Source organism: Ascaphus truei, chromosome 13 (genome assembly GCF_040206685.1).
Source record: "Ascaphus truei isolate aAscTru1 chromosome 13, aAscTru1.hap1, whole genome shotgun sequence".
NCBI lineage: Eukaryota > Metazoa > Chordata > Amphibia > Anura > Ascaphidae > Ascaphus > Ascaphus truei.
The window spans coordinates 7518103-7545602 of NC_134495.1; the positions used below are offsets into that span (position 1 = coordinate 7518103).

The window sequence follows — 27500 nt, forward strand, 5'->3', positions numbered from 1 at the left end:
AAAAGTACAGTACAACATTATGTTTGGGGTTAGGAGCCGACACCTAACTGAGGAATTATGCAGCGGGTATTACACATTTCAAGGGACAGAGTTAAGCTGCGTAGCACATTTTTAGGGTGATGGAGAATCACTAGGTTCCCACATAAAAAAAAGTTACAAATGAATTTTAAAAAGTGCATTATCCATTTATATGTAATCGGCATGAAAATGAACAGCAGCAGCAATCTGAACAAACTAATTTGGATGTGGATCGGCACATTTAAGGCACATTATGAAATAATTTTTTTATTTTTTATTATTTAATTCATATTTTACATCAAAATATATAGTAAGGCCAGAGTCCAGTACTACTCGTAAAGGTATCGGAAAACAAGCACTCCGTCATAAGGTGAAAAGATAACCATGTAAAATTAATCCAAAACAGAGCTGAACTAAAAACCTCCGTTTACTTTTCAACTGCGATCCGTTCCACAACTTGTGCGCGGAAAATGACCACTTTTTACATTCACCTATCCTGAATTTTCTTCTTCCAACCCCTATAACAGGAAGTATTCCCCATTTCTTACAGCTCCACAAAACAGAATTGGCAATGCTTTTAGGAAGCGGTTTGAAATACGCCAAAGCGACAGTTCGGGCCATTGTCTGTCAAAAATCCCTGGTGACTTCAATGAGAATATCGTCTGAAAACGTCGCGATCGGCTGCTCACGGATATAGAATAAGCCCCATAGTCTTCAAAGACGAAAAGATTAAACATAAAATAAAAGACTTCCTTTCATTTCAAATCTTTTAGTAAAAGCGCAAGATGCATGCAGCAAAAAAAAAAAAAGTTTTAACTACTAGATAATAAACTATAATACATATTTATAATAAATATAATCCTATTCTACTATTTCATAGTTAACAGAAAATATTTACAGTTTACTGTTAAATACCATGATTTACAGTTAAATTAAGCTGTTTGATGTACTAATTTTCCCACTACTAAAAGCGATTAAATACAAATTTAAAGGTCTTAAAAAAAAAAAAAGTAAATAAAAAAGTTCAACTAGTTATTAAAAGCAAAACGTTCACCCATACCATGTAGCATGCTGTAAACAAGTTGTAAGCAAGACTGCAGGAACCCTCAAACACATGCCTTCAACATTAGTCCACAAGAATCCAACAATAAGCTCTAATACTCTAGGCCAGGGGTGCTCAACTCCAGTCCTCAAGCCCCCCCAACATGCCAGGTTTTCAGGATATCCCTGCTTCATCTCAGGTGGCTGAATCAGTGGCTCAGTCGGACTGAGCATCTGATTGAGCCACCTATGCTGAAACAGGGACTGATTGAGCAATCTGTGCTGAAGCTGGAATATCCTGAAAACCTGGCCTGTTGGGGGGGGGGGGGAGGCTGAGGACTGGGGTTGAGCGCCCCTGCTCTAGGCCACGAGTTAAGAAAAAGCAATCATTAGTGCACATCCTACCACCGCAAGCCATCCGGAATTTTCAGAAAACAAGGACAGGAAATCTGCAGTATTCACATTACTTACTTTTAATGAAACTGGCCGTGTTTTGGCCTGTGAATAACAAGAAATGTCAACAAGGCAAAAAAAAAACCACCAACAAGGTTCTCCCAAGACCATGAAATGCAAAGGCCTACTGAATATGGTATGAATATAAGCAGAGCTGCGCCACTGTAACACCCAACACCTCCACTTCAGAGCACAAAGGACACCATGAAAAATGCATTCAACAAAGTGATTTTGCATTAAGACAAATAAGAGCAGCATTTCTGTGAGTTCAAATGACATTTTAAATGGAAAACAAACTCCCATAAGTACACTTAAGAAGCTTGAATAAAACTGGTTTTGTTCTGCTGGTGCTCTCAACGCACAGGGACACGCACAGGGACACGTCCAGAACGATGCACAGTGTTAAACAAGTAAAGAGGAGCACTTCGGTCTTCTTGATGGCATTTATTAAGCCATTGTGCACTGTGGTTCGGCTGCAAGATAAAGCTTTATCAAGCAGGAGGCTCCTCATCCACCGAAGGCGACCCTCATTACTTTATCAAATGACATTTGACATTTTAAAATCTTAACATTCACATAAAGCCAGGGTAGTCAGCTTTAGCCCTCAAGATCTACCAACAGGTCAGGTTTTCAGGCTATCCCTGCTTCAGCAGAGGTGGTGAAGTCAAAGACCGAGCCACCTGTGCGGAAGCAGGGATATTCTGAAAACCTGCCCTGTTGGTAGCTCTTGAGGACTGGAGTTGAGCACCCCTGAAAGCATAAAAAAAACACTCTAGCGCTGCCAAGATAAATGTATTGCAAGGAGTTGTTAGTTGGACCCTATGGTACTGTAGCGAGAGCGTTAAATTGGGCATGAAGGTTCGTCTTTACTAGGCAGTGTGATTACATAAGACACCTGGCACGGGAAGATGCCCATTCACTTTAATGAGCTGTAGTTTGTTTTCCGCTACTGGGAGGTGTCTTACAGAACAGCCCCACTTGGTAAATACGGGCCTATGGATTGACTAGATTTACTTATAAGAAGTATATATTTCAGAATAATGCATGTTAATAGCTTCGGCATTTCAGTTTAAGGAATCAGAGGTACTAGGCTTTATGTGTCTTGATTGGATGGGCTGGTTGTATTACCTACAAAACCGTCTGAGAAACGATGTCCTGAGGGAATAAACAGTTGGTCCGATTCCTAAAGGAGCCATGCAACAGGAATTGATCAGTAGCACAGTAAGTAGTAAGGGCCTTTATACAAAGGACAGAGGTTACACACGGAAAGGAAGAATAAGCAATTAGAGCAAGATCATTTTTTTGAAAAGCAGTAAAATGTTATTTTGGTCATGTACCTATAGTCGGTGAATGTGTCTTTTACTTGATCCTACCTAAAGAAATGCTATGAGTGTCTAAAGACCTTTTTTTTTTTTTTTTTACCAAACCTCTAAAGCAGGGGTGCTGAATTCCAGTCCTCAAGCCCCCCCTTCCCAACAGGTGAGGTTTTCTGGATATCCCAGCTTCAGCACTGGTAGCTCAATCAGTCCCTGCTTCAGCACAGGTGGCTCAGTCAGACTCCGTCTTCGACAGCCTCAGATTGAGCCACCTGTGCTGAAGTTGGGATATCATGAAAACCTGACCTGTTGAGGGAGGACGGGGGAGGGGGAGCTCGAGGACTGCCGTTGAGCACTCCTGCTCTCAAAGACCAAAGACCGTATATAGATATTTGTTTTTCCTGACGAGTAATATTGTAAAATTCACTGCAGCTGAACAAAGCGATTAACCGCGTTTCACCAGGAGAGTTTCCATTCACTTCAATATCGAAAACCATTACCCTAGTATCTTCTAACTCTCTCTGCAGTTTGTCAGCTTTGGTCTTTTCAAAGAGCAGGCTCTGTTCAAGCTCCTTAATGCGGGCATGCTCCAGTTTGGTCTGCGTCTGTTAGTAAAAAGGGAAAGGAAGAGAACACAACAGTGCCACCATCACATGCCAGCACGAGAGGAGGGAGCCACATGCAGGCCGAGCGCCAGCACCGTCAACCACTGATGAGCAAAGAAGATGCAGCGAAGAGAGACACAGGGGGGATGGCTCGGTGATGCTCGAGTTAGGGCGACTGACAAAGTGGGAACAGGTTGAAATGAGACACAAAGAGAGAGGAAATAAGTAGAAACCCAAGATCCATGCATGCAGCAAGAAAAGTTACATTTATCAGAAGAAATGCGTTATCATTTAGAAACGTTAATACTTTGACAAGCAGTAATCCCCTTTTATTACCCTCCAATACAGTGACTGTAAAGGTTTGTTCGCTTGGACTAGTTAACACTTTCCCTGCCAGGGGACCAGAAACAAATGTATTGCTGGCCCCTATAGCAGCAAAAGCGCCTCACGGTGTCCTGTGTTTATCTATCCATCTATATATGGTACTATTGAGTTATCTGTATGCGGAAATGTTATGCTTTCATACTATAGTAAAGGTGTATTTTATTAAAATTAATTTACCATAAAGGGTAGGAAAATGTGACTTCTTACATTTTAAATGATACTTTCCATAGTGTAAAGTAACCCTACAGGACAGATCTAAATTCTGTCATTGCTAAAGGGGACTGAAACGTATTATATATTATTTTTATGCCCCTGCTTCAGATCTCCAAGTCACACAGATGATCATGTTAAATGGGGATGGCTTCAGTATATTCATTTCAGATTGCACGATTCTATAAAAATATGCAAGCCTAACTCCAGTAATGTTGGGTCAATAATACTTTCCGTGCACACAACAGGTCCAATTGTGTTTGCACCTGCACTCCAAATTGAACAAGTTATCATAACACAGGCCTGTTCGTGTGAGCAAATGCATTGGGAAGAGTGGTAAAGACTTGCTTATACCACCATATTTATAATGTCCACAAATGTAATTCTATAAATTGATGTAAAAGCTGCAGATCAAAAAATATCCTACATGGTTTTTTTTAAATAAATCAGTTCTGTACTACAGTATGAGAAAATACTTGCAGCATTTTTTTTAAACAACTGTAAATGACATTTGTAATGTATTAATGTAACGAGCATTTTTTGTTTCTATAGCAACCATTTACAAAGTTACACTCCCTTCCTCATCTGAAACAGGCTCTGGCGCATCTTTTTTGAGCTCTGCCCTCTCTAGCAGTTCACAGAACTTTGCATCTTTGGTCCTCTTCTGCTGCACTGACAGCCATTTAGTGAACCCCCCAGAGACGAATCTTTGCCGATCGATCACAGGGAACGGATCATAGGCACCTTAGCTAATTACTTACCATTGTGTGGATTGTATTAATGCACATATTAAATGGTAAAATAAAATGTAAAAAAAACTGGTAGCTTGAACTGCTGCTTTAAAGCTTTTGAACGGTTTCTATGCAACACATGAACATAACACTTCCTCAAGATATATTTTACAGCCTTGTGTCTAATAACTAAATACGTAAAAAAAATGTTGCATATATAATTTCACATTATATGTTTTAGTTTTAACATGAGTTTACTGCCCATATAAGTTAATGGGCAGTAAGTCTGAAAACTGTAAATGCAATAACAATAAATGCCTTGCACAATAAATCCACTGCCATTTATTTCTCGCTTCATTACTGTTTATTTCCTGTAATACAATGATCTCAATAAATGTTACCAATATGTTCTAATCCCATAAATCAAGGCGGTGCACATCATTTTAATCTGTGCGGTCATCTTGAATTCTCTCCAGGAAGTAACAGAAAAAGATTACCACTATTTTAAATCTCACATTAAAAAAAATGTATCGTTTTCTTATTTGTATATGTAAAGCGTGTGACGGGGTATAATTCTACATTCTTACCTAAACTGGCAATCGTTTGGTACTCCTGTTACAAACCTGGCAAAATCCTGATTGTGTGCCTAACGAAATGGCTGTTTCAGTCAGTCTAACCCAGCAGCTACAATGTATACTTATTACTACTAATGTAACATTATCTATTGTTACAGTTTACAGCTTAAACGGCTGGGAACATTTGCAACAAATTATCCCAAACAATAAAGTGTTGCAAAGATTTTCCATTGCTTGGGAGGCGTGTTAAACCAGCTATAGAAATCAAAGGATGCTTTAAAAAATCATTCAATTCGCTTTAAGAGTTGATTTAAAAAACAACCAAAAAAAAAATGCAGTAAGTATTATCTAATACTACAGAACGGACTCATTTAAACAAAAAAATAATAAACCCCCCCATAAGATTTCACACGTTTGACTGCTTGAAGGACAAGAATTTAGAACTAAACATTGTTTTACTAATATTTATATTTCAAACACCATCTGTGTGACCGAGGAAAAGTGAATAGGAACAAAGTTACATCAAATACAAAATCGGTTAAAGTATGAAAATATTACCTATCACTAAAGATAAAATACACGCTTTTGAATGAATAGTAATACAAATTTGAATTATTCTCCTTTTTAATTGCAAAGGGAAATATAGCAAATAGCTGGACATAAAAATAAATGTGTATTACTTATTTATTTATAAAATGTGTTACCAGGAAGTAATACATTGAGAGTTACCTCTCGTTTTCAGGTATGTCCTGGGCATAGAGTTATGACAAATACATGTGACATTACAGTCATCTTAAAATCTTTGTATAACCCAGAAGGGTTTAGAATACTAGAACTAGGCGTGTCCTGTTGTACTAATAAAAGGGTTTATAGATCTGTGATTTAGTTAATTGATTATATACATTACAGCAATTTATTCCCCCCACAAAGAAAGCAACATGCACAAGTGTATTAAAATCAATACTTCAAAGGCAGATTTTGAGTTAGTGCTCAAGAAATTGTATTAAAGCTCGTCTCTAAACAGGTGTCAGGTCCAACTGATAGGATTTTGAGGATCAAAATGAGGATTTTGAGGATCAAAATGAAAAATTGCCTATTTTTATTAATATATTAGAAAATATTAACTAAAATAGACTAGTCTTAAATGTGAAAGCACATTAAATATATATTTTTTAATCAGTCTCTTTCCGATTAAATTGTGAAAATAAAATATGAGGATGGCATTTTAAAATGTATATATAACCAACATGTAAAATAAATCTCGAGATGAAATGTTATTTTATAGAAATTGCCCATAAAAACTCATATTACAGTCTTTTCCACAAAGTGGCTAATTTAGCACTGTATTTTACCGTGCATACAGTTAACTAGTTTTAATGAACTAAATTAGCATTTCTCAATGAAGCCTAAAAAGAGAGACAAACCGTTCCATTTACAGGTTCATTTTAGTGTCAATCATTTATAAATCTGGAAGTGTCTAGCGGTCAAACACCGAATTTTATTGCGTTTGGAAATCTTATACATTCCATTTATTCTACTGCCAGTTTTATAAACCTTAAAAAGTTTCACTGCGCTTCATTTTAGAGTGTGAAAAAGCAATTAGCAAGCATGGAGCGTTGTTGATCCGTGAAGATGATGGTACTATTGAACGTGTATATTTGGCAGCACTGCTGTACCCTTGTTTGTGGGAACATGCCGGAATAAAATGTTCCTTTTCTCTTAAGACCCCGTTTACCTTATGTTGCGACTTTTTGTACCTTCAGCAAATAATTTCGTCAAACTGCAGTTGTCGAATCCAATTGGCTGAACTTTAGCCACATGCTTCCATAACTCATTCCTACTCTGGATTTTCAAAACCTATGTTGTGATAAATATTGCTTTTCAACACAACAGGAACATATATTATTCAGTTGGGTGTAATTTACCTCTAAATCACCCTTTGTAATAGAGTCTTCCTCAACACGGAATTGAAGGTCTTCAACTTTCCTGTAAAACACACACAATAAATCTGACAATTATTTTGCGACCCAATGTCAACAAAAAATAGGTATGTTTTTAGTTATAAACACAAGCAATTTGCAAATTGAATTACAACAAAAATCTAAAAAAAAAAAAAATCTGTAGCTCAAGTGACCCTATGAGCACTCCAACAAAAGCCTTCATCACACATTACCTTTTCTCTTCTTCAAGCTGATTTAGAAATTCTACTTTTTCTTGGTCGGCGGCTTTTACCATTGCACGTAATTGATCCATCTTGGCTTCCATTTCCATCACATACTGCGGAAATAATAAAACAGAGTTAACCGTTCACATTTGATGCACTTCAATGTATCAAAGGAAGACTTGCTAAATTATTCAGTTATTCAAAACAAGAAGCTGTAACAAGAAATGGTGTCTGAATACAATGTAACGTCTCTCTCCCTTTGTGTGACAGAAAGCCTCATTGCCAAGACATGCCAAGGTGATATTTTCTGGGGACATGGGCCTCACCAAGACTTCGAAAACATCATATAAACCAAGGGTGGGCAACACCGGTCAGTCCTCGAGGGCCACCAACAGGTCAGGTTTTCAAGGTATCCCAGCTTTAGCACAGGTGGTGCAGTCGAAGACTGAGCCACTGATGGAGCCCACAGTGCTGAAGCTGGGATATCCTGAAAACCTGACCTGTTGGTGGTCCTTGAGGACTAGCGTTGGCCTCCCCTGATATAAACACATAGTATTTGTGAGTGTTTTCGTTTAACTCTTGCATTTATTTTATGATCGACCATGGGAGAATATGAAAACAATACAAACCGTAATGGCAGAGTATTTACAGACCGGTTTCCCCCCACTAAATAAGCATGGCTTTTAATGAACTGAAACCATGCCCAATGTATACGATATGGAAATCACAAAGGACTATATTAATAATGTGCTATGACTCCTTACCTGATCATGTCCATCTCGGATAACGGCTAGTTCCTGCTCCACCTCGCCCACGTGGCTAGTGGCTTTAGCCACTTCCGCTCTCTCCATGTCTCTTTCGGCCAGCAGCTGTTCAATGTGCTGCTGCTTCTCTTTTAGAGCTTCCTGAAGAGCTGTTGTGCCAGAGATTTTTCTTGCGTATCGGGATGACGTTTCTGTTAACTGCTCAGGGACATCACAAAATAAAAATTAAAGTTAATAAGGAACCAGGTGAGCACCAAACAGTTCAAGACACGGCCCTCCAAACAAAGAAGCTACTATTGGTGGTTAAATTATAAATCTGGCTTTAGTGGAAGTGATCTATTAACCAGATAGAGGGGTTAGGCTGTTACAAGGATCTATTAACTAGATAAAGGCTTAATGTTTCATTAAAATTGTTACCCACACTTATTTTCCAGATAGAGAAATTATCTGTGGACCTAAAACGTGAATAAACTTAAAAAGTATGATGCCACGGTCTCTGTTACAATATACAAGAGGTTTGCGTGCATAGAGGAAGCAAACAATATTCTTGGAGAATATGGAGAGAGTCTGCAACGTGAGCATTGCACAAAGTATTTTGTTCCGAAAGCGCTCTGGGGACAACACGATGACTGTTTTGCATCATAACTCGACTCATTGTTCTTGATTTTAACAAGGTTTCAGTTGTTAATTAGCAAAATTCTGGTCACATCAATTGCTTAATACACTTATAACCTGGGAAAAAATATATAAATAAAAACACTTACCAGCCCTGTGCGACTTGGTTTGCTGCTTACGGAAGATGAAATCGAACTCATGGAGCTAAGAGAGGATGCACTCGGACTGCGTTTCAAAGTTGCTGGAGCAGCAGGCGTTGTAATAATTTTTCTTACGGTGGTCTTGGCTTTAGCTGGAGTGGTTGATGGAAATCCAATCCGTGTAACTTTATGCACAGGTGCAAATAACCCATATTTTGGCTGGCACTGAAAATACCTTTAATAAAAGATTGCATTTCTGACTCGGTATCAAAAGAACCATCCAGGCTTGTAGTTTCCACATGATCTGTGTGTATACCAAACTGTACTTTTAATAGAAATGCAAGTACAGTATGACAAGTGACAGTATAGTAAAGCAGACATTTCTAAATGGGCATGATCCGTTTGCAATTCAACTTCTACAGAGCAAAGGACACACTAAATTACAAATTATTTCAAAAGACCAAAAGTGATTTCCATTTTAAAGTGGTAAATAAAAATACCCGTTGTGGTGCAAATGCATGTCTCGGATAGCTCAGCAACCCTGTCCTTCCCCATTATCTCTTCGCATACAGTGTTTCTACAGCAGTCAGGGATTCTGGGTAATGACCTATATAGTTTTGTTTTTGTATAGCGCTGTACAGAGACATTTTGCAGACACAGGTCCCTGCCCCGTGGAGCTTACAGTCTATGTACTTGGTGCCTGAGGCACAGGGAGATAAAGTGACTTGTACAAGGTCACAAGGAGCCGACACCAGGAATTGAACCTGGTTCCCCAGCTTCAAACTCGGGGCCAATCAGTGTCTTTACTCACTGAGCCGCTCCTTCTCCCTTCACATGCAAATGGGCAGTGTACCACTACGTCTTAGTCCATTTTAACACGGACCCCTATGAGCCCATGCCTGTCGTATTACGCAGCTTTTCAGCACAGCTTGGGTTAAAGAAGTGCAGAGCCAGTAATCCTACTCAAAGCGGTTTTGACCTTCTGGGTCTTATCAGTGCGAGGTTGGATGCTGAATATGTAACGTGAAGCTGGAAAGTGGGTGTAACCAGACATTAAAAAAGTTGTGGTGGGTAAAAAATAAATTAAAAAAAGTGACAAAAAACCTCCCTGGCTGTAGTGGAAGTGCTGTTTGCTAAGAGATAATGGGGAAGGGCAGGATTTCAGGCCTGTCTGAAACATGTGAATGCACCACAAGTGGGATTTGTAATTACTGCACACGGTACGGCGGAGGGGTTGTAACTGTTTGTTCCCACCATAACCATCCTAAAGCAACAATTCTGGTTTCATTTTTTACCTCTCTTATTACAGGATTGAAGCAGGGGGTCTTCGGAGCTGCACTGCGTTCAATTCAGTTCCGGGGACCCCCTGCTTTGAGATACATACTTCGTCGGGGGTGCCGGTATCTCTGCCAGGAAACTTTTGTGCCTAACATAATGGCGGCTTTTCCAAGAGGAAGCCGTGACGTCATCCTTTGCGGCTTCTTATTGGCACCCTCTACGGCGTTAAGTATTTCGGGAAGCAGGGGGTCCCCGGAGCTCAAAACCAATGCAGTTCCCCTCCAGAGTCCCCCTGCTTCAAACCTGTAACTAACAAAGCAAATGAGACCGGGATTGCTGCTTTAATACTGTTGTGCGAGAGCCAAGCAGCTCAGGTGCAAGTTTGTCCAATTTTACAGACAAAACGACCTTGAAGTGGCCTTTAATGCATTACATCACGCCTCGAGTGCACTTTACCACTAGAACACTAACCTTGTCCCGGCCACCGCTCCATCATTCTTTCCCAAAGGTTCGTCTAATTCAACGCCACACCAGTCTCCTTTTGCAAAATCAGTCTCCCCCAGAAACCGTATAACCCCAGCTTTTGAGCCACTGACCTATGAAGACAGAATATGGATTCAATTACTACTGTTATTTTAACGATTATATTTTTATTATTGGTACAGTTTATAGATCCATCTATACAAGATAATCCAATGAGATAGCAAAGCATTGTAAGCAGAATTCAGGGCAACATCTAATCTTGCCTAATATTAATTGCCCCAATTCACATACTTGACCTAATTCTTCCATGAGTTTTTTTGTGTAACCCAGGGGGAGACAACACAGGTGGTGCTTGCTTACCGACGCCGCATAATGCAGTCCGCCGGACGCATTATCTGATGCCGGACCCGCTTTTCTGACGGTCAAGGCCGCCGATCAACATGGGACCCACAATCTGACGGTACGTTAACCGACAGCGGTTAGTGGGACGCACTCCGTCGGAAAAGCAAGGACCGCCTGTACTCTGCAACTTTTTCAATCACCCCACTCTGGACTTTAAAGGAACCCGGGTTTGATGATTTGATGAATCAGGGCCCTGATGATTCAGTCTGTTAGGTGGGAGCAAGTCACAAACCTCAAATCAACTAAAACAAAATGATCAGGAGTGCATTTACCCCTTTGCTGCTAGAGGTATCTGCACTGAAACAACCCCTTCACTGCCATTGCTTTGCATTGAAGGAGCAATCCAAGCAGTTTTTTTTCTTTTCATATGTTTTAAATATAACAAGAAACAAAGAAGCCCAGAGCAATATCCAATGTGACAAAAATACACAGTGAAATACCTGTATATCGCTTGAAAAAGGGTCATTTAGTTAACCCTTTGGCCAAAGCGTATAAGCCTGCGAGCCACATCAAGACATGACCAAATTCGCAGGTCCTAACACTGCCTGATTAAAATTCTCCTCCCTCCCAGGGTTTAAGCTCGCCCCTCGCCACTTTTCAAGTAAGCAGCTGGTTGTGACAGGTTCAATGCTATGACCATTCTTCTTCTAATTATAGAGGTAAATATGAATTTTAATCAGTTAGTGTTAGGACCTGCGAATTTGGTCATGCCTTGATGTGGCTCACAGGCTTATACGCTTTGGCCAAAGGGTTAACTAAATGACCCTTATTCAAGAGATATATAGGTATTTCATTGTGTATTTTTGTCACATTGGATGTTGCTCTGGACTTCGTTTCTTGTTGTATACAATTAGCCACGCCCAGTAGCACTCCTTTTGACACACCACACACACCAGTAATTTGGGGGGGTTTGTTAGAGCTTGCTGGGTATCTGTGCATATTTTTTAAATGCAGGTTTGAAGCAGGAGCTGAACCCTATTAATTTCAGCTCCCGGGACACCCTGCTTCCGAAGATACTTCCCACAGAAGGGGGTGCCTGTATCACCTGCAGTTTTCAGCTTTCGTCACATGGGCCAATAGGAAGCTATACCGGATGACGTCACGGCTTCCTATTGGCCCGGAGGGCCCATGAGCTGTGAACAGAAGCCATATAGAGAACCCTGGACTGGCTACCAGCACCCACTACAGCAGAGGCAAGTACCTTCGGAAGCAGGGGGTCCCTAGGGCTGAAATTCATGCGGTTCAGCTCCGGAGACTCCCTGTTTCAATCCTGTATGAAAACAAAACGACTTGGATCGCCTCTTAAAGATACACGTTCATGCTAACCATGTTATTTTACCAACATTTTGAAAAAACAAAGCATACAAACACACTGTTACTAGTCTAAGCAAGCACATGTTTCTGAAGACCAAGGCACGCTAGATAGATATTCTGTGAACCAGTCTTCCCCCTTGATCAAGAAGATTTCAACTACATTCATTTGAATAGGGCTAAAACCTGCCTGAATAAGGGGAAGACGGTTTCACAGCATGTCGAATAGTGCAAGTCATCTCAACCTACAAGGGATCCACATTTCTAAATCGTATTTAGGGTTTCATAAGCCTATTTCATTGCAATAAAATATAAATATATTTTTTTTTTCTGGACATTGCTGTGCGGTTTACTCACTATATCCAGATGAAGTAAAACAGCTATAAATTGAGCCGGTAGAAAATGACCCAGGTCCATAGACAGCCCAAAAATAGCTCCTTCCTAAAACACAGGATCTCCATGCTCAATATTCAACTGGGAAGTGGAGGGTTTCTTAGCCAAGTACTGTACTACTTTAGTGCTATGTTCTCACATTCAGTTTTGCTCAAAAGCAGCGTAAAATGTGTCAATATCAAACAAAAAAAGTGATTTGTACGGCTGATCTTTATTGGACAAATACTACATTTTGTGGGGGTAAAAATAAGGGAAATGAGTTATGGGAACTGACGCAGGAGTTAAAGTCTGTGTTCCACACATTAAACTGCAATACAATATTTTATTTCAACTCTCTCAAAATATTTATTCACCAACCTTTAAAAGTGATTTATTGATTGAGGTATAAAAAAAATTGCAAGCCTGCGGCTTCTCATGTGTATTGTGAGTGAGTAGATGCTTATCAAATACGGCCTCAGCAAAGTAGTTACCTTTTTTGGCTTTCACATTACAAGGTGGAGCTGCCAACACCTTAGATTATTATTTACTGCATCGTTTAAGTTTAGTTCGAGCATGTCCGCATTTGATTCCCAAGCCATAAAATACCCGCTTGCTCCATGCCATAGGAGCGGTTAAACTGAGAAAAGTTATACCGATACCACATGCAGAACAAATCGCACATCAAATTTTAATGGGAGGATTGTCATCGTATAAATTTTCTTTAATTTTTTTTTTTAAATAAGTGCTATGGCACCAGTTTATCACAGTAAAATCATTCCAAAACCGTTCTTGAAATAGAAAACTATGCATTTGATCGTTCAATGCTATATGAAAATTGTGTAAAAAAAATTAATATTTAATACACTTTTAGGCAAAGTGCAATAACCAAAAATCATTTATTCACCCCCAAAAAATCCCAATTTCATGCACAATTTAAATGGATTATGCAGGAGGTGCACATACTTATATTTCCAGTGACTACTCAATTAGGGGTTTATTCAGGTCTATGGGATTACAGCAACTTCAAGTGACTGTCAAACACTTTCAGCAGCTCAGAATGCTTCATTTTATTCCCCTTTGTATTTCCAATAATTACCAGGGGTATTTTCAACTCACATCATATATCATATAATAAGGGGAAGGAGTGGCTCAGCGAGTAAAGATACTAACTGGCACGGAGTTTGGAGCAGGAGAACCTGGTTCAAATTCCAGTGCCGGCTCCTTGTGACCTTGGGGAAATCACCTTATCTCCCTGTGCCTCAGGCACCAAAAACATAGATTGTAAGCTCCACGGGGCAGGGACCTGTGCCTGCAAAATGTCTCTGTAAAGCGCTACCTAAAACTAGCAGCATTATACAAGAACATGCCATTTTTATTATTATATGTTATATCTGTCCTTTAGTTCCCATTAATGCAAAATCAAGACACACTGACAACATAATATTTATGGTAAGGAAAAAATAAATCTCACCAAGACCCGATCCCCCATCTTAAGCTCCCTTTCCCCCTTTTTAACCGATCCCGTTTCAGAAAGATTTGATATGGAATCACTTGCTGTTCTCGTCAGATTGCTACCCTGGGCTGGTGTGAAAGGCTCCTTGGCGGGAAGTGTGGAGGTTTTGAGAGGGGTTGCTGCAGAGGACGGGGTTGATATCGTGCCTGGAGAATCCACATTTGAAGATGCCAAGGTTGGCGAGGTAGCTCTTGATGTACAAGTGGACTGGGTGCCGTTGGTCTCATCTTCCCCTGGTTTCCGTAACAGTTTTGATGGTCTTGTAAAAATCCCCCTTGAGGCTTCACACTGGAAATATCGAATGCCAGCTACAGAGCCATCATTTTTACCAATTGTTTCATCCAAAACAATTCCTGCCCATTGTCCCGGGGCAAATTGTGTCTCACCCAGAAATTGAATGAATCCCGGTTTATTGCCATTAACCCAGACCCGCTCTCCAACTTGGAAATCATCCACAAACTCTTCCGTAGTCTCTGCAGCTGGTGAACCGACAGGTTTTTCTGCCACTCCTGCTTTTACAGAGGAAGCTGCAATGAGAAGAAAGGTTAAACCCATGATATATGCCGTACGTTTTACCGATTACGTGATAACCGATAATACTGGTGAAGAAAAGTCTATATTATAGGTCAATAGACACTAATCATCTGAACTAATTACCATTACAAATTATCGTTTTGAAAATTATCTTTGGCTGAAGGAGTAACTTCAGTTACAAGAAAACGACATTTTAAGAGGGTCCCAGAGTTAGCCGTCACTTAAATTTGCAGTCTTGGAACGTTTTTGTTTTGTTTGTTAATAGAGCCATTTACCAGAGCATGTGTTTAATGTTATATTTTATTTTTTAGGATGTTGCAATGCAGGGATATCAGTCACCCAAATCAAAGAATTGACTGAAATGAAGATGGCTGCCACTGTCCCCAAAGCCAATGGGATGAAGCGTCCGTGATAAATGTTTATTTTAGCATTAATAAGGATTAAAGAAAAGAATGTTGAAATTTTTTTTCAGAGTACTTCAACGTTATGCGCTTTTTTTTTCCCCACGTGGACCTGCTGCATGGGACCGACACGTCTCAGCGTGCCACGGGCACTGAAGTAGGATCGATCTTTGGGGCAGGGACTCGTGTTTACATTCTATGTACAGATTTGGGATTATACTAAATGAATGTCTCTGTGTGGGATTTGCAGATTGCAGACAATGGATACCGGTCCCTTATTGATTCCGGCTGCCCATTAGGTTATCACTGGAATGATTTAATAAAGGAGATCGTGATGGGCCCACCTAACATTTTCCTAATGAACGCTTACCAAATAAAAAATGCAAAGCGCATGAACAAAAAGTATGAAACTATTAGCCAAAGTGTTTCTAAACATCTGTTAAATTAGTGACTCATGACCAATAGTAAGTTTGCTGTACAGCTGTGTTAAATTGTACGTATTATAACTATATGAATGTACACGTATTAAACTTATGTTCTTCTGAATCATGAATATATAGAAATACAGTGCAGGGCTGGCCAACTCCAGTCCTCAGAGGCCACCAACAGGTCAGGTCTTCAGGATATCCCTGATTCAGCACAGGTGGCTCAATCAATGACTGTACCACCAGTGCTGAAGCAGGGCTATCCTGTAAACCTGACCTGACGGTGGCCCTTGAGGACTGGAGCTGTCCACCCCTGATATAGGACATGAGTTCTTACCAGCAGTAGTAGCAGGAGTAGGTTGTGTTTTAGTGGCTCCCGCACCAGCTCCAGCTCTTGCTATTTTGGAAGGAGCCTTAAGCCCACTCTGTTTCAGTGAACTCATTCTTCCACTCAAAACAATGATTTCCCACCAATTGTTATCTCTTTGCAACCATTGATACCTTGACTTGTTTCTATGAAGAGTTCCAAGGTTAAACCTGCAGAAACAAAGGGACCAAGGTTCAATCACAGGAAAAAAAAGAAAAAAGTCCCACATATAGCCCAGGCAGAGTAAAGAGATGTTTGCAAAGCAGTACTTCAGAATTAGGCGATACCTTTTCATTTGGAGTAACAATTGATTTTTTAGGACAAGTTTTCTCCTGTTTACCTCAGGCCAAGCAATTCTGTATTTACTCATTTAGTCTGCACCATTGCAACTGGACTAACACAGCTATTTCTGTGTCATTTACAGAGTAGAATTCGTGGGAAGGCATTTCAAAAGTATAGAACGTTTCGGATGTTCTGATACAAAAGATTTGCAGTCTTTTAATACCAATAGGTGACCAATACATTGTGCATTTTTATATTATGCTAAAAGGCGTAAAGTCACTTGAGGCTATATTTACTAGACTGTTTTTAGATTATACATCATATCACAATATTATACACTTTGGATGTTTCGAGCTCTGTACTTTTCCATAATGTGGAGTTACCTTACTATTGTACTGTGTGATTGAGTGCTGACATAAGGGGATCCCACTGCTCTACCGTCCTCTCTTATGTCTGTTGTCTTCCAGTAATTGTTGTTCATATCTATTGTTCATTTGCCCCTTAGCACTGTCCACCTAAGGCACGTTCTATAGTGCCGGGCGCGCGGAATTGTAGTTGGCTGACGTGAGTCAGCCCTTCTACACAAGGGCCGCGCGTGTGCACGGCAGTGAGAGGGGAGCCGACAGACAGCGGCGAAGACGGGGAGAATCTTTTCGCGCTACTACCGGCGCTCAAATGTGTGTGTGTGTGTCTCTGTGTGTGTGTGTGTGTGTGTGTGTGTGTCTCTGTGTGTGTGTGTCTCTGTGTGTGTGTGTCTCTGTGTGTGTGTGTGTGTGTGTGTGTGTGTGTGTGTCTCTGTGTGTGTGTGTGTGTGTGTGTGTGTCTCTGTGTGTGTGTGTGTGTGTGTGTGTGTGTGTGTGTGTCTGTGTGTCTGTGTGTGTGTGTGTGTGTCTGTGTGTGTGTGTGTCTGTGTGTGTGTGTGTGTGTGTGTGTGTGTCTGTGTGTGTCTGTGTGTGTGTGTGTCTGTGTGTGTGTCTGTGTGTGTGTCTGTGTGTGTGTCTGTGTGTGTGTCTGTGTGTGTGTCTGTGTGTGTGTCTGTGTGTGTGTCTGTGTGTGTGTCTGTGTGTGTGTCTGTGTGTGTGTCTGTGTGTGTGTCTGTGTGTGTGTCTGTGTGTGTGTGTCTGTGTGTGTGTGTGTCTGTGTCTGTGTGTGTGTGTGTGTGTGTGTGTGCTGTGTGTGTGTGTCTGTGTGTGTGTCTGTGTGTGTGTCTGTGTGTGTGTCTGTGTGTGTGTCTGTGTCTGTGTGTGTCTGTGTGTGTCTGTGTGTGTCTGTGTGTGTGTGTGTGTGTGTGTGTGTGTGTGTGTGTGTGTCTGTGTGTGTGTCTGTGTGTGTGTCTGTGTGTGTGTGTGTGTGTGTGTGTGTCTGTGTGTGTGTCTGTGTGTGTGTCTGTGTGTGTGTGTGTCTGTGTGTGTGTGTGTCTGTGTGTGTGTGTGTCTGGTGTGTGTGTCTGTGTGTGTGTGTCTGTGTGTGTGTCTGTGTGTGTGTCTGTGTGTGTGTGTGTGTGTGTGTGTCTGTGTGTGTGTCTGTGTGTGTGTCTGTGTGTGTGTCTGTGTGTGTGTCTGTGTGTGTGTCTGTGTGTGTGTGTGTGTGTGTGTGTGTGTGTGTGTGTGTGTGTGTGTGTGTGTCTGTGTGTGTGTCTGTGTGTGTGTCTGTGTGTGTGTGTGTGTGTGTGTGTGTGTGTGTGTGTGTGTGTCTGTGTGTGTGTCTGTGTGTGTGTCTGTGTGTGTGTCTGTGTGTGTGTCTGTGTGTGTGTGTGTCTGTGTGTGTGTGTGTCTGTGTGTGTGTGTGTCTGTGTGTGTGTGTCTGTGTGTGTGTGTCTGTGTGTGTGTCTGTGTGTGTGTGTCTGTGTGTGTGTCTGTGTGTGTGTGTCTGTGTGTGTGTGTGTGTGTGTGTGTGTGTGTGTGTGTGTGTGTGTGTGTGTGTGTGTGTGTGTCTGTGTGTGTGTCTGTGTGTGTGTGTCTGTGTGTGTGTGTCTGTGTGTGTGTGTGTCTGTGTGTGTGTGTGTCTGTGTGTGTGTGTGTCTGTGTGTGTGTGTGTCTGTGTGTGTGTCTGTGTGTGTGTCTGTGTGTGTGTCTGTGTGTGTGTCTGTGTGTGTGTCTGTGTGTGTGTGTCTGTGTGTGTGTGTGTGTCTGTGTGTGTGTGTCTGTGTGTGTGTGTCTGTGTGTGTGTGTGTGTCTGTGTGTGTGTGTGTCTGTGTGTGTCTGTGTGTGTGTGTGTCTGTGTGTCTGTGTGTGTGTCTGTGTGTGTGTGTGTCTGTGTGTCTGTGTGTGTGTGTGTCTGTGTGTCTGTGTGTCTGTGTGTCTGTGTGTCTGTGTGTCTGTGTGTCTGTGTGTCTGTGTGTCTGTGTGTCTGTGTGTCTGTGTGTCTGTGTGTCTGTGTGTCTGTGTGTCTGTGTGTCTGTGTGTGTGTGTGTGTGTGTGTGTGTGTGTCTGTGTGTGTGTCTGTGTGTGTTGCTGTGTGTGTGTGTCTGTGTGTGTGTGTCTGTGTGTGTGTGTCTGTGTGTGTGTGTCTGTGTGTGTGTGTGTGTCTGTGTGTGTGTGTGTGTCTGTGTGTGTGTGTGTCTGTGTGTCTGTGTGTCTGTGTGTCTGTGTGTCTGTGTGTCTGTGTGTGTGTCTGTGTGTGTGTCTGTGTGTGTGTGTGTCTGTGTCTGTGTGTCTGTGTCTGTGTCTGTGTCTGTGTGTCTGTGTCTGTGTGTCTGTGTCTGTGTGTCTGTGTGTCTGTGTGTCTGTGTCTGTGTCTGTGTCTGTGTCTGTGTCTGTGTCTGTGTCTGTGTCTGTGTCGTCTGTGTCTGTGTCTGTGTCTGTGTCTGTGTCTGTGTCTGTGTCTGTGTCTGTGTCTGTGTCTGTGTCTGTGTCTGTGTCTGTGTCTGTGTGTGTGTGTGTGTCTGTGTCTGTGTGTGTGTGTGTGTGTGTGTGTGTGTGTCCTTTAAAAAAAAAATTAAAAATAAATAAATAAATAAATAAAAAATCTTATTTAGGACTTACTTACACGCACACACACACACAGCTCCCGGCTCTATATACAGGAAAAGCATGTGGCACGTGCACGCGTAGCCGCATGCAGTATATAACAGCCCTTATACTACTTATATAATTATTAGGGAGTGCTGGTGTCATTTGTGTTATATTTACTAAGCATCTTTTTGCCATAATACCAATTCTGATTGGAAAACAACTTGCAGCCAATTCAACACCGATTATGGATCTAATGTTTTTAGCAGCAGTATCTAGGAATCCCAATAAAACATACCCCCCCACTTTTACATAAAGAATTCATGGCAAAACAACGCAGCCATTCCCATCAAGGTAAAGAAAACGTACAGAGTGCGGAGCGCTAACAAAGTAATCTTCAAATGAAAAGCGAGAATGGAAAGATGGAGTCACCAATGCAGCAGCTTAATGTACAGCACCTATCCAATATCATGTGAAGATGCTTCTCCATGAGAGACATCAGCTTCATTAAAATTAAATGGGACTTAAATCCTAGAAAAGCAGATTTGCAGTATATTGAAGAAGGTCCGAGGGTAGTCAAACATTACTTTTGTTGTGCTGCAAACATATTTGGGGTGGGGGGGGGGGTGGGGGGGGTAGTTACTGACATATTTCCCTTAAATAAAAATCATGTGGATCAGTTATTCACTAATGAGTCAAGCAGAAAAAAAATGTATGCATATTCAGTCAAAACTTTTACAAGCAAATGTTAACTATTAGGTTATCATTGAATATGAATATCCAGATACATTACCGATGCGCTAAAAATAGCCCAGTACTGGAATTGCTGTACTCTAATTAAATATTTATATTGCCACGTTATTAATTGATGCATGATGCAAGAGTTCAGTTTCATGCATTACACTTCATTTTATTACCAAATTGATGTACCAGCTGAGCTATGCAATATTACTCCACAATGTTATCACTGTTTCAAGAACAAAATTAATTGATCGGAATTTAAATGTATTAAGGGGCTTTCACTACCAGAGGGGCTTGCAACAAATACTTTTACTTGCAGGCCCCTCTGGCAGAGAAATAGTTAAGGCAGAAACCCTCAATTCTCAAATGGGTACAAAGTATTTCAGTCAACAATGTAACATGTACTGTTGGCATTTTGACATTCAATGACAATAATTGATATAAAGCTGTATGCCAACTAGTTCAATTCTAGTGTAGCCGTTAAAAAAAAAGAAGCTAATTTAATAGTGGTATTCACATTTGTGACTATAAAAGTAACAAACTACAGACTTCCCACTATACCACAAGCCCTTTAACTGTACCTGAAGTACAGACAATAAGCACAGAAGCACCACCAAACTTTGTTTGTTGTTATTTTAAAGCAATTTGCTCTTTATTTTACTTACACTCCCAAAAATATTTAAAATAATAAAGTGACACACAGGATTTGCTTGCTCTACTCTTAAAACAGCATTTCATGCTTGAAATCCACATTGCGACTTTGGCTCCTGAGAGACAGGATCTTCTTAATGCGGTCTTTGCAATGCAGAAGAGCTCAAAGTCATTTATTTCATTGGAGCAGAGCTAGGTGAAGACAGTTTTACAACAAACTGAATAAAGGCTTGCGGAATATAAAGTGACTACTAGCCCAAGGGCATCACTTCCGAGGTTCAAACCAAGTTCCCAACACAAAGCCAGCGTAGTAATCAGTAGCAATGCTTATCCAGAAGAAGAACATGAATGTATATTAAACGCTTAGCGCATTACACAGTGCGAGTTACTGTACCACATACTGGTTTACGAGTAGTGGAAGATTGATCATATCTCAAATGCTGTTCGCGTCAATATTTTCCATGTTCACTGGGGATATTCAGTAAGAGCAAATTGGAGTTAAAATACCAATAGATTTATGCACAAGAAGAAAGCATAATCTAATCCCTTTTAATTGCACACAGCACTAAATATTGTGCTAGAGCAGGTGTGCTCAACTCCAGTCCTCAAGCCCCTCCCAACAGGTCAGGTTTTCTGGCTACCCCAGCTTCAGCACAGGTGGCTCAATCAGTGGCTCACTCTTTGACCAAGCGTCTGATTAAGCCACCTGTGCTGAAGCTGGGGTAGCCAGAAAACCTGACCTGTTGTGAGGGGGCTTGGGGACAGAAGTTTAGCATAACAGAGTTTCACTTTTCTGTGAGAAGTGAACTTCTGAGATTAAGTAAGAAATATAATAAACCTCAAGTTATTTAACATTCTCTAGTGTGAATTGAGCTATTTTACACCTTACTATGGCATACAAGTGTAAGAAATCCCACTTTTGGAAATAGATGCTTCTTTTTCTCAGCTAGGGGTGTGTGCAGGAGGTGTTATGTAGGGAAATGTGATTTAAGATCAATGTCGTTAAATATATATAAAAAAAACAAAAAACTGTCCCATATAAACACATGCCGACAGCTCTGGAGCACTAGCTAGGGGTTTACCCCATTCATCACTGCCATTATAAATCAAGGTCCACAATTTGTAATAAAGAAAACATGAAAAGGGCCAGTGGAATATGTGAAGTTTATCATGATACAATGTTATAACACAATTGCAGGAAAACTCGTGGAATTGTCACCACAATCGAAAAGTAACAAAAAAATAAATAAAGGTATGTTATGTGTGCACAGATTTGAACACATGTTTGTAACTTCACATGCATTGATTAGTCATGTGGAGGCTCAATGGAAAGTATCTGGTGTATATTGATCCTGTTCAGGTGAAATAAATATCTAGGCAGCCAATTTTTTATTTATTTATTTATTTTTAAAGCTTTGAAACTGTTGTAATAAGGATCTTTGAAGCACCATGGATCCATTCCCTAAGTCAGGGGCGCGCAGTTTTTTTGCTGCGCCGCCCCTGTGTGCCAGCTTCAGAGCTCACGCACCCCCACCCCCACCGACCTGGCGTCAAATGACGCTGTGGGTCACCCCGCAGCGTCATTTGACGCATCACGTGACCCAGCGGCGACATTTGACGCTGCGTTGTCATGGCGACGTGGCCAAAAGCCGGCTGAATCCCGGTAAGCTGCAGAGATCTCACGCGGTCCCCGGCATTTAATTTAAATGCCTCAAGGAAGAGCGCGGGGGCATTTGCAACCGCCCGCGCCCCCCCATATAAATCCCACCCCCAGTTTGCGCACCGCTGTTTTAAGTGAACATGAAACCATGGTTTAGTATCCTAGAATAAATAGGACCAAGACATTCACACTTCTTACAAATATTAGTATCCAGATAATAGATTCCTATTGCAGTATCATGAGAGACGCTTTATCGTCACCTTATTGTATATTTCCTCTTGATGTAGGCAAATAAGGGTGGGTAGCCATGTTGGTTCTTTCTTCCATGTAGTAACAAAAAGGAGGGAGAGGGACCAGTTCAAAAAGGGACAAGCTTTCGAACCTCTCAGATCAAGGACTCAGAGGTTGGAAAGCTTGTAACATCAAGTACTTGTTGGTCCAATAAAAAAGGTATCATACTACCTACTCCCTTCTTTGTTGGTACTCTTTAAGTGGGGTTACTTCAATTACAGCAACAGTTAATGAATATTAATCAATCCTAACTGAACTTGCCTACTAGTTCTTGAAGATAAATTATATCACAACTTAGATTGCAAATAGTAAAATAAATACAATTTAATATACAGATCTAAACGCACAAAAATAGACACTTACCAACACCCCAATAATGGATAAAGTCCAATGTAGCAATATATAAACATTGCTATAAATATCTTGTTAAATTATTGCTTCATTAACATATGTTTAATAGTTCAGTAAATATAAGCCTGAAAGCTAGAACTAATATAATATCACATCTCTATCAACAATCAATACACACTTGATTATGGCTCATTAGGGCTCAAATCTAACTAAAGATAATTGTTGCCAATCTTAGGCCATGCCTCTAGTGCCGTCGACACAGCGGGTGACGTCACCCGTCGGCAAAAGTTATGTTTCGCCGAGCGGCGGGGTTGCGGGATTTCGGCAATTTGATTTGTTCAAGGGCCGTGACAGCCCTTGAAAAATCTAATTTTGCCGGCATCCAGTTTCCGCGACGGAGCGCACACTATAAGAGCACGCGACGGCAATGTATTTGTTTTCGGGCGACTTCGCGTCGCCGTCACTATAAGCGTGGCCTTAAGCGATCATAGCTGAACACTTCAGAAAATACAATGGGTGACTTTCACACAAAATTGTAATTTAAATACCACTATTTCTCGAAAATGAGGAAGAAAAATAAAACAAAAAACACTGCCAGAGGACTTAAGAATGAGGTATGTGATGTAGCTTAGAAGTTTGTATAATAGCAATAATTCGGGAAAAGTCTATGGACTATGAAGTCTCAAATATTAGCAAAAGGCAGTTTTGCATTCAACATACAAGCATATATAAAAATGAGTGCATACCCAAAAAGTTACGAAAGTACCGGTATAATAAACATCCTCTTAGAAAATAAATAGAACCCCAGTTTGTAGCACTCAAAACCCTCAAATAAGTTGTACAGTAAGTATTAAAATATAACTTATTGTTAATAAAATATATGGGAGAGTGTTTGGGAGTACAAATGTTTCAAAGCAGTGCCTATGAAACGTTAAAATGTGGAAACGGTCAGGCAAATTCAAGGTAAAGCTGCGCTTATAGTGCCGGCGACGCAACGGTGACGTCAGGCTGCGGTCGCTGGAAAAATCAAATTGAGATGACTTCCAGGGATCGCGACCAAGCCGTAGCGCCGTGCTTACTATAAGCGCACGCGACCACGTAATGCATTTGTTTGGGTGCGACATCGCATCGCTGTAAGCGCAGCCTTCCGATCACTGGTCACTTTTGACTATTCATTAATAGCTGAGCTAGCATTTCCAGGAAGGATTATACCGTAAACACTGTTACTGTACCTCTTACATGTGTTAGGCCACGCCCATACTCCGCGTGACCGCTAACAAAAGGCTGTACCTCTATGAGGCAGGCCATAGAGCAGGGGAGCGCAAACTTTTGAAGCTGCGCCCCCGTCTTCCCTTCCATGGCTCTCACGACCCCCCCCCCTTTGTATCCGCGTCAAATGCCGCTGCGGGGTCATGTGACGTCACGTCAGGCGTCATGTGACGCCGCGTTGCCATGGCGACGCGTCACACAGTCGGCTGAATCCCGATAAGTGGAGTGTTGCAGGGGCCTCACGCGATCCCCCGGCATTTAATTAAATGCCTGGGGGAAGAGTGGGGGGCCCCTGCAACCGCCCACGGCCCCCCCCCCAGCAAAATCTCGCGCCCCCCAGTTTACCCACCCCTGCCATAGAGCGTCAGCCGGCCGGGTCACGTGCACAGTTCAGCCAATGAGAGTGAACCGCTCACGTGATGTCACGGCCACGCCTCCCTGTGGATCACAGATCGCTTGCAGGAGACCAGAGATCGTGACCGGTGGGTGTGGCTGTGAGCGGTTCGCCCTCATTGGCTGAAACGCTCACGTGCCATCACCTCTCGATCGCTGGAAATATCAAAATCTTTTGGCTTCCCGTTATCGCGCCGGGTGACGTTATGCCATTATGGGCACCCGCAACGGACAGCATGTACTTGCTACGGCGCTGCGCAATGTCGCAGTCGCCAGTACTATAAACTCGGCCTTACATCACTTACACGGATTCGAAGGCTTTTTGTAGCTTGAATTTGCCTAAATCTCCACATTTTAACATTTCATAGGCCCTGCTTTGAGACAACATTAGTACTCGCAAACACTCTCCCACATATTTGATTAGGTTAATAACAATAAAAGTTATATATTAACACTCTTTATAAAACTTGTGTTTGGGATGCGAGTGCTACAAACAGGTATTGTCTCTTTTCTGAGGGGGTGTAGATATGTCTACGTACCAGCTCAGTTACCGCACTACCCATCTATTTATACTTAACAGACTGGGCAAGGGCATCTCAAAGTAGTACGCTGTACAGGGGAGGGTTTGTCCCTTTTTTTACCCACGTACCAGCTTCACGTTCCTAAGCCAGTATAAACAAGTGATATTTTTATCCACTGTACGAATTTACCCACCATAACATTTTTAACGTCCGTTTAACTATAATAAACATAATACATGTGATCTGATTAAACAGATATAATTCAGTAACAAACTTGGACTGACCAATTGGACAATAAAAATTGTTAAAAATCTCCTAAAATACTATTTAAAACCAAATTATATGGGGAATTGTGTGACTTGTGGCAAAACCGTTTTAAGCCCAATTGCAATAAATTCCTTGTGTGACTTGTGGCAAAACCGTTTTAAGCCCAATTGCAATAAATTCCTGTTATGGTATGTGGATCACTCGCACAATAAACAAGGTTTAGTTGACTAAAAACAATCCTTTGCTGGAAAAGACCCATTGTTAATAAGCTAGTGTAACATGCTGACAGTGCTTTTGTAGCAAGAAGATAAACTGGATAAAAGGGGTGTGGAATGTACAATTCAGGGCGCTGTGTGCTCTGCACTAGGTGGTTCCTGGTGAGCTGGCAAAGCAGAATTGTATGTGACAGCGTTGCACATGTGCACTTAAAGGTCTCAAAAACAATCCTTACAAGTCAAAACAGCAAGGGACGCTGGAAAGGGCGTTGAGCCAGCAGTAAAAGTTAATGAACACAACAAGTTCCACAAGTCTGAGTTTCTGCCTCACCCGTGGAAAAATAACCACGTAACAGCACACCAGAAAATATGAAACTGTACTGCTTTTTTCTTCTTCGTCTGAGCTCTCCACATCCTGGCTTGCATTAGGAATACGGGGAGGAACATAATGTCCCCTAACTACAGTATGTAAACTTTGGGCTGTGTTAGCACCTTGGCCGATAGAGGGAACAAACATGCATTGCTTCACTTTCACCCCACTGGCAGCAAATGGGCATTTATCACACCTAGTCAACACTTACACACAGCTGTCCCTTTCAAGACAGAGCTGCAACACAGCAGAGAAACTGCACCAAACACCTCAGGTGAAATGGTGGGGGCCCAATCACTCCTGTTATGCCAGAATTACCATAAATCAGAGATGTAAGGTACATGCATTAGGACAGGGGTTCTCAACTTCTGTCCTCAAGAATCCCTAAGAGGTCAGGTTTTCAGGATATCTCTGCTTCAGCACAGGTTGTGCAGTCCAGACTGAGCAGGGATATCCTGAAAACCTGACCTGTTAGGGAGTCTTGAGGACTGGAGTTGAGAACCTCTGTATTTGGGGACAATGAGCACAAGTCCTCAACACACTTGCTGTAACTAACCATTATGGAGTGAAATGAAAAATAATTAATTTTGGGGGGGGAGGGGGGCAACTGACAGCTAAATCATTCACTTATTTTAAAATAAATACTTAATTCTTCAAATAAGGCAATACTGTACAAATTAGCACATGTGACTGTCCCAAATTAAATATAAAAGGGGGAAACCCCTTTCACACAGCCATTACTGTTTATGTGCCACATCAGCAAAGACTTTTTAAGACCAAGCCAGACTTGTATATATACACATTATTAATTACGCATCACTAGCCAAATAAATTGTGTTTTATAGAACAGACAATTAAATGGAGGTTATTTCAGCAGCTCCCCATTTACACTTCAAAAGTTGACAGAAATTGCTTCGAGACAGCCAACAACAAAAATACACCAGTTCATACTTGGGATAAAATGAATCTCTTGCACAAAGAACTTACGATCTAGCTCCATGGGCCCTAGTAAGACTCAGTGCTGAAGGGGCTCCTTGAAGTGGGTATTCATCAGCCTATTGCACAGCTTAACCCTTTTGCAGAGGTCTGTAACGCATTGCTCCTTTGGCAGCAAAAGGGTTAACTACATGGATGCCCAATTTCTTTTCAAATGCCGGGCCTCGGTCAGTTGTGTTGTGTAGACACACACACACACACACTATAATATAGTGTGTGTGTATGTGTATGTACACACACAGCTGCAGCGGCCGTTATTCAAACACTTCGCGCGTTTTGTATATCGGAATACTGATGTCATGACGCAGGATGTCTTCCAACCTTACCGCCCTTAAGACGAGAATGCATAAAATTGAATTTTAGAGTTCTGTTTTTTAAACACCTTAAATTGACACAGTAGCACAGTACTGTACACATTGCAATTCATTCATTTCATTGCA

General features: G+C 41.3%; 1 protein-coding gene across 2 annotated transcripts in view; it reads right to left on the reverse strand.

The window, feature by feature from the left end:
* Window positions 1-1377: 1377 nt before the first annotated feature.
* LOC142464766 (CAP-Gly domain-containing linker protein 1-like) overlaps window positions 1378-27500 on the reverse strand; it is a 33264-nt gene continuing 7141 nt past the window's right edge. Inside the window, exons 2-9 of one of the 2 annotated variants that reach the window (XM_075568270.1) lie at window positions 16073-16272; window positions 14334-14902; window positions 10766-10890; window positions 9026-9251; window positions 8262-8459; window positions 7507-7610; window positions 7259-7319; window positions 1378-1557 (exon numbers count right to left, since the gene is read on the reverse strand). In XM_075568270.1, the coding sequence (XP_075424385.1) occupies window positions 1432-1557; window positions 7259-7319; window positions 7507-7610; window positions 8262-8459; window positions 9026-9251; window positions 10766-10890; window positions 14334-14902; window positions 16073-16178 (1515 nt within the window). In that variant the 5' untranslated portion in view covers window positions 16179-16272 and the 3' untranslated portion in view covers window positions 1378-1431. Of the gene's footprint in view, window positions 1558-3049; window positions 3434-7258; window positions 7320-7506; window positions 7611-8261; window positions 8460-9025; window positions 9252-10765; window positions 10891-14333; window positions 14903-16072; window positions 16273-27500 lie in introns of those variants that run through there. The other variant, XM_075568269.1, reaches the window with a different exon arrangement.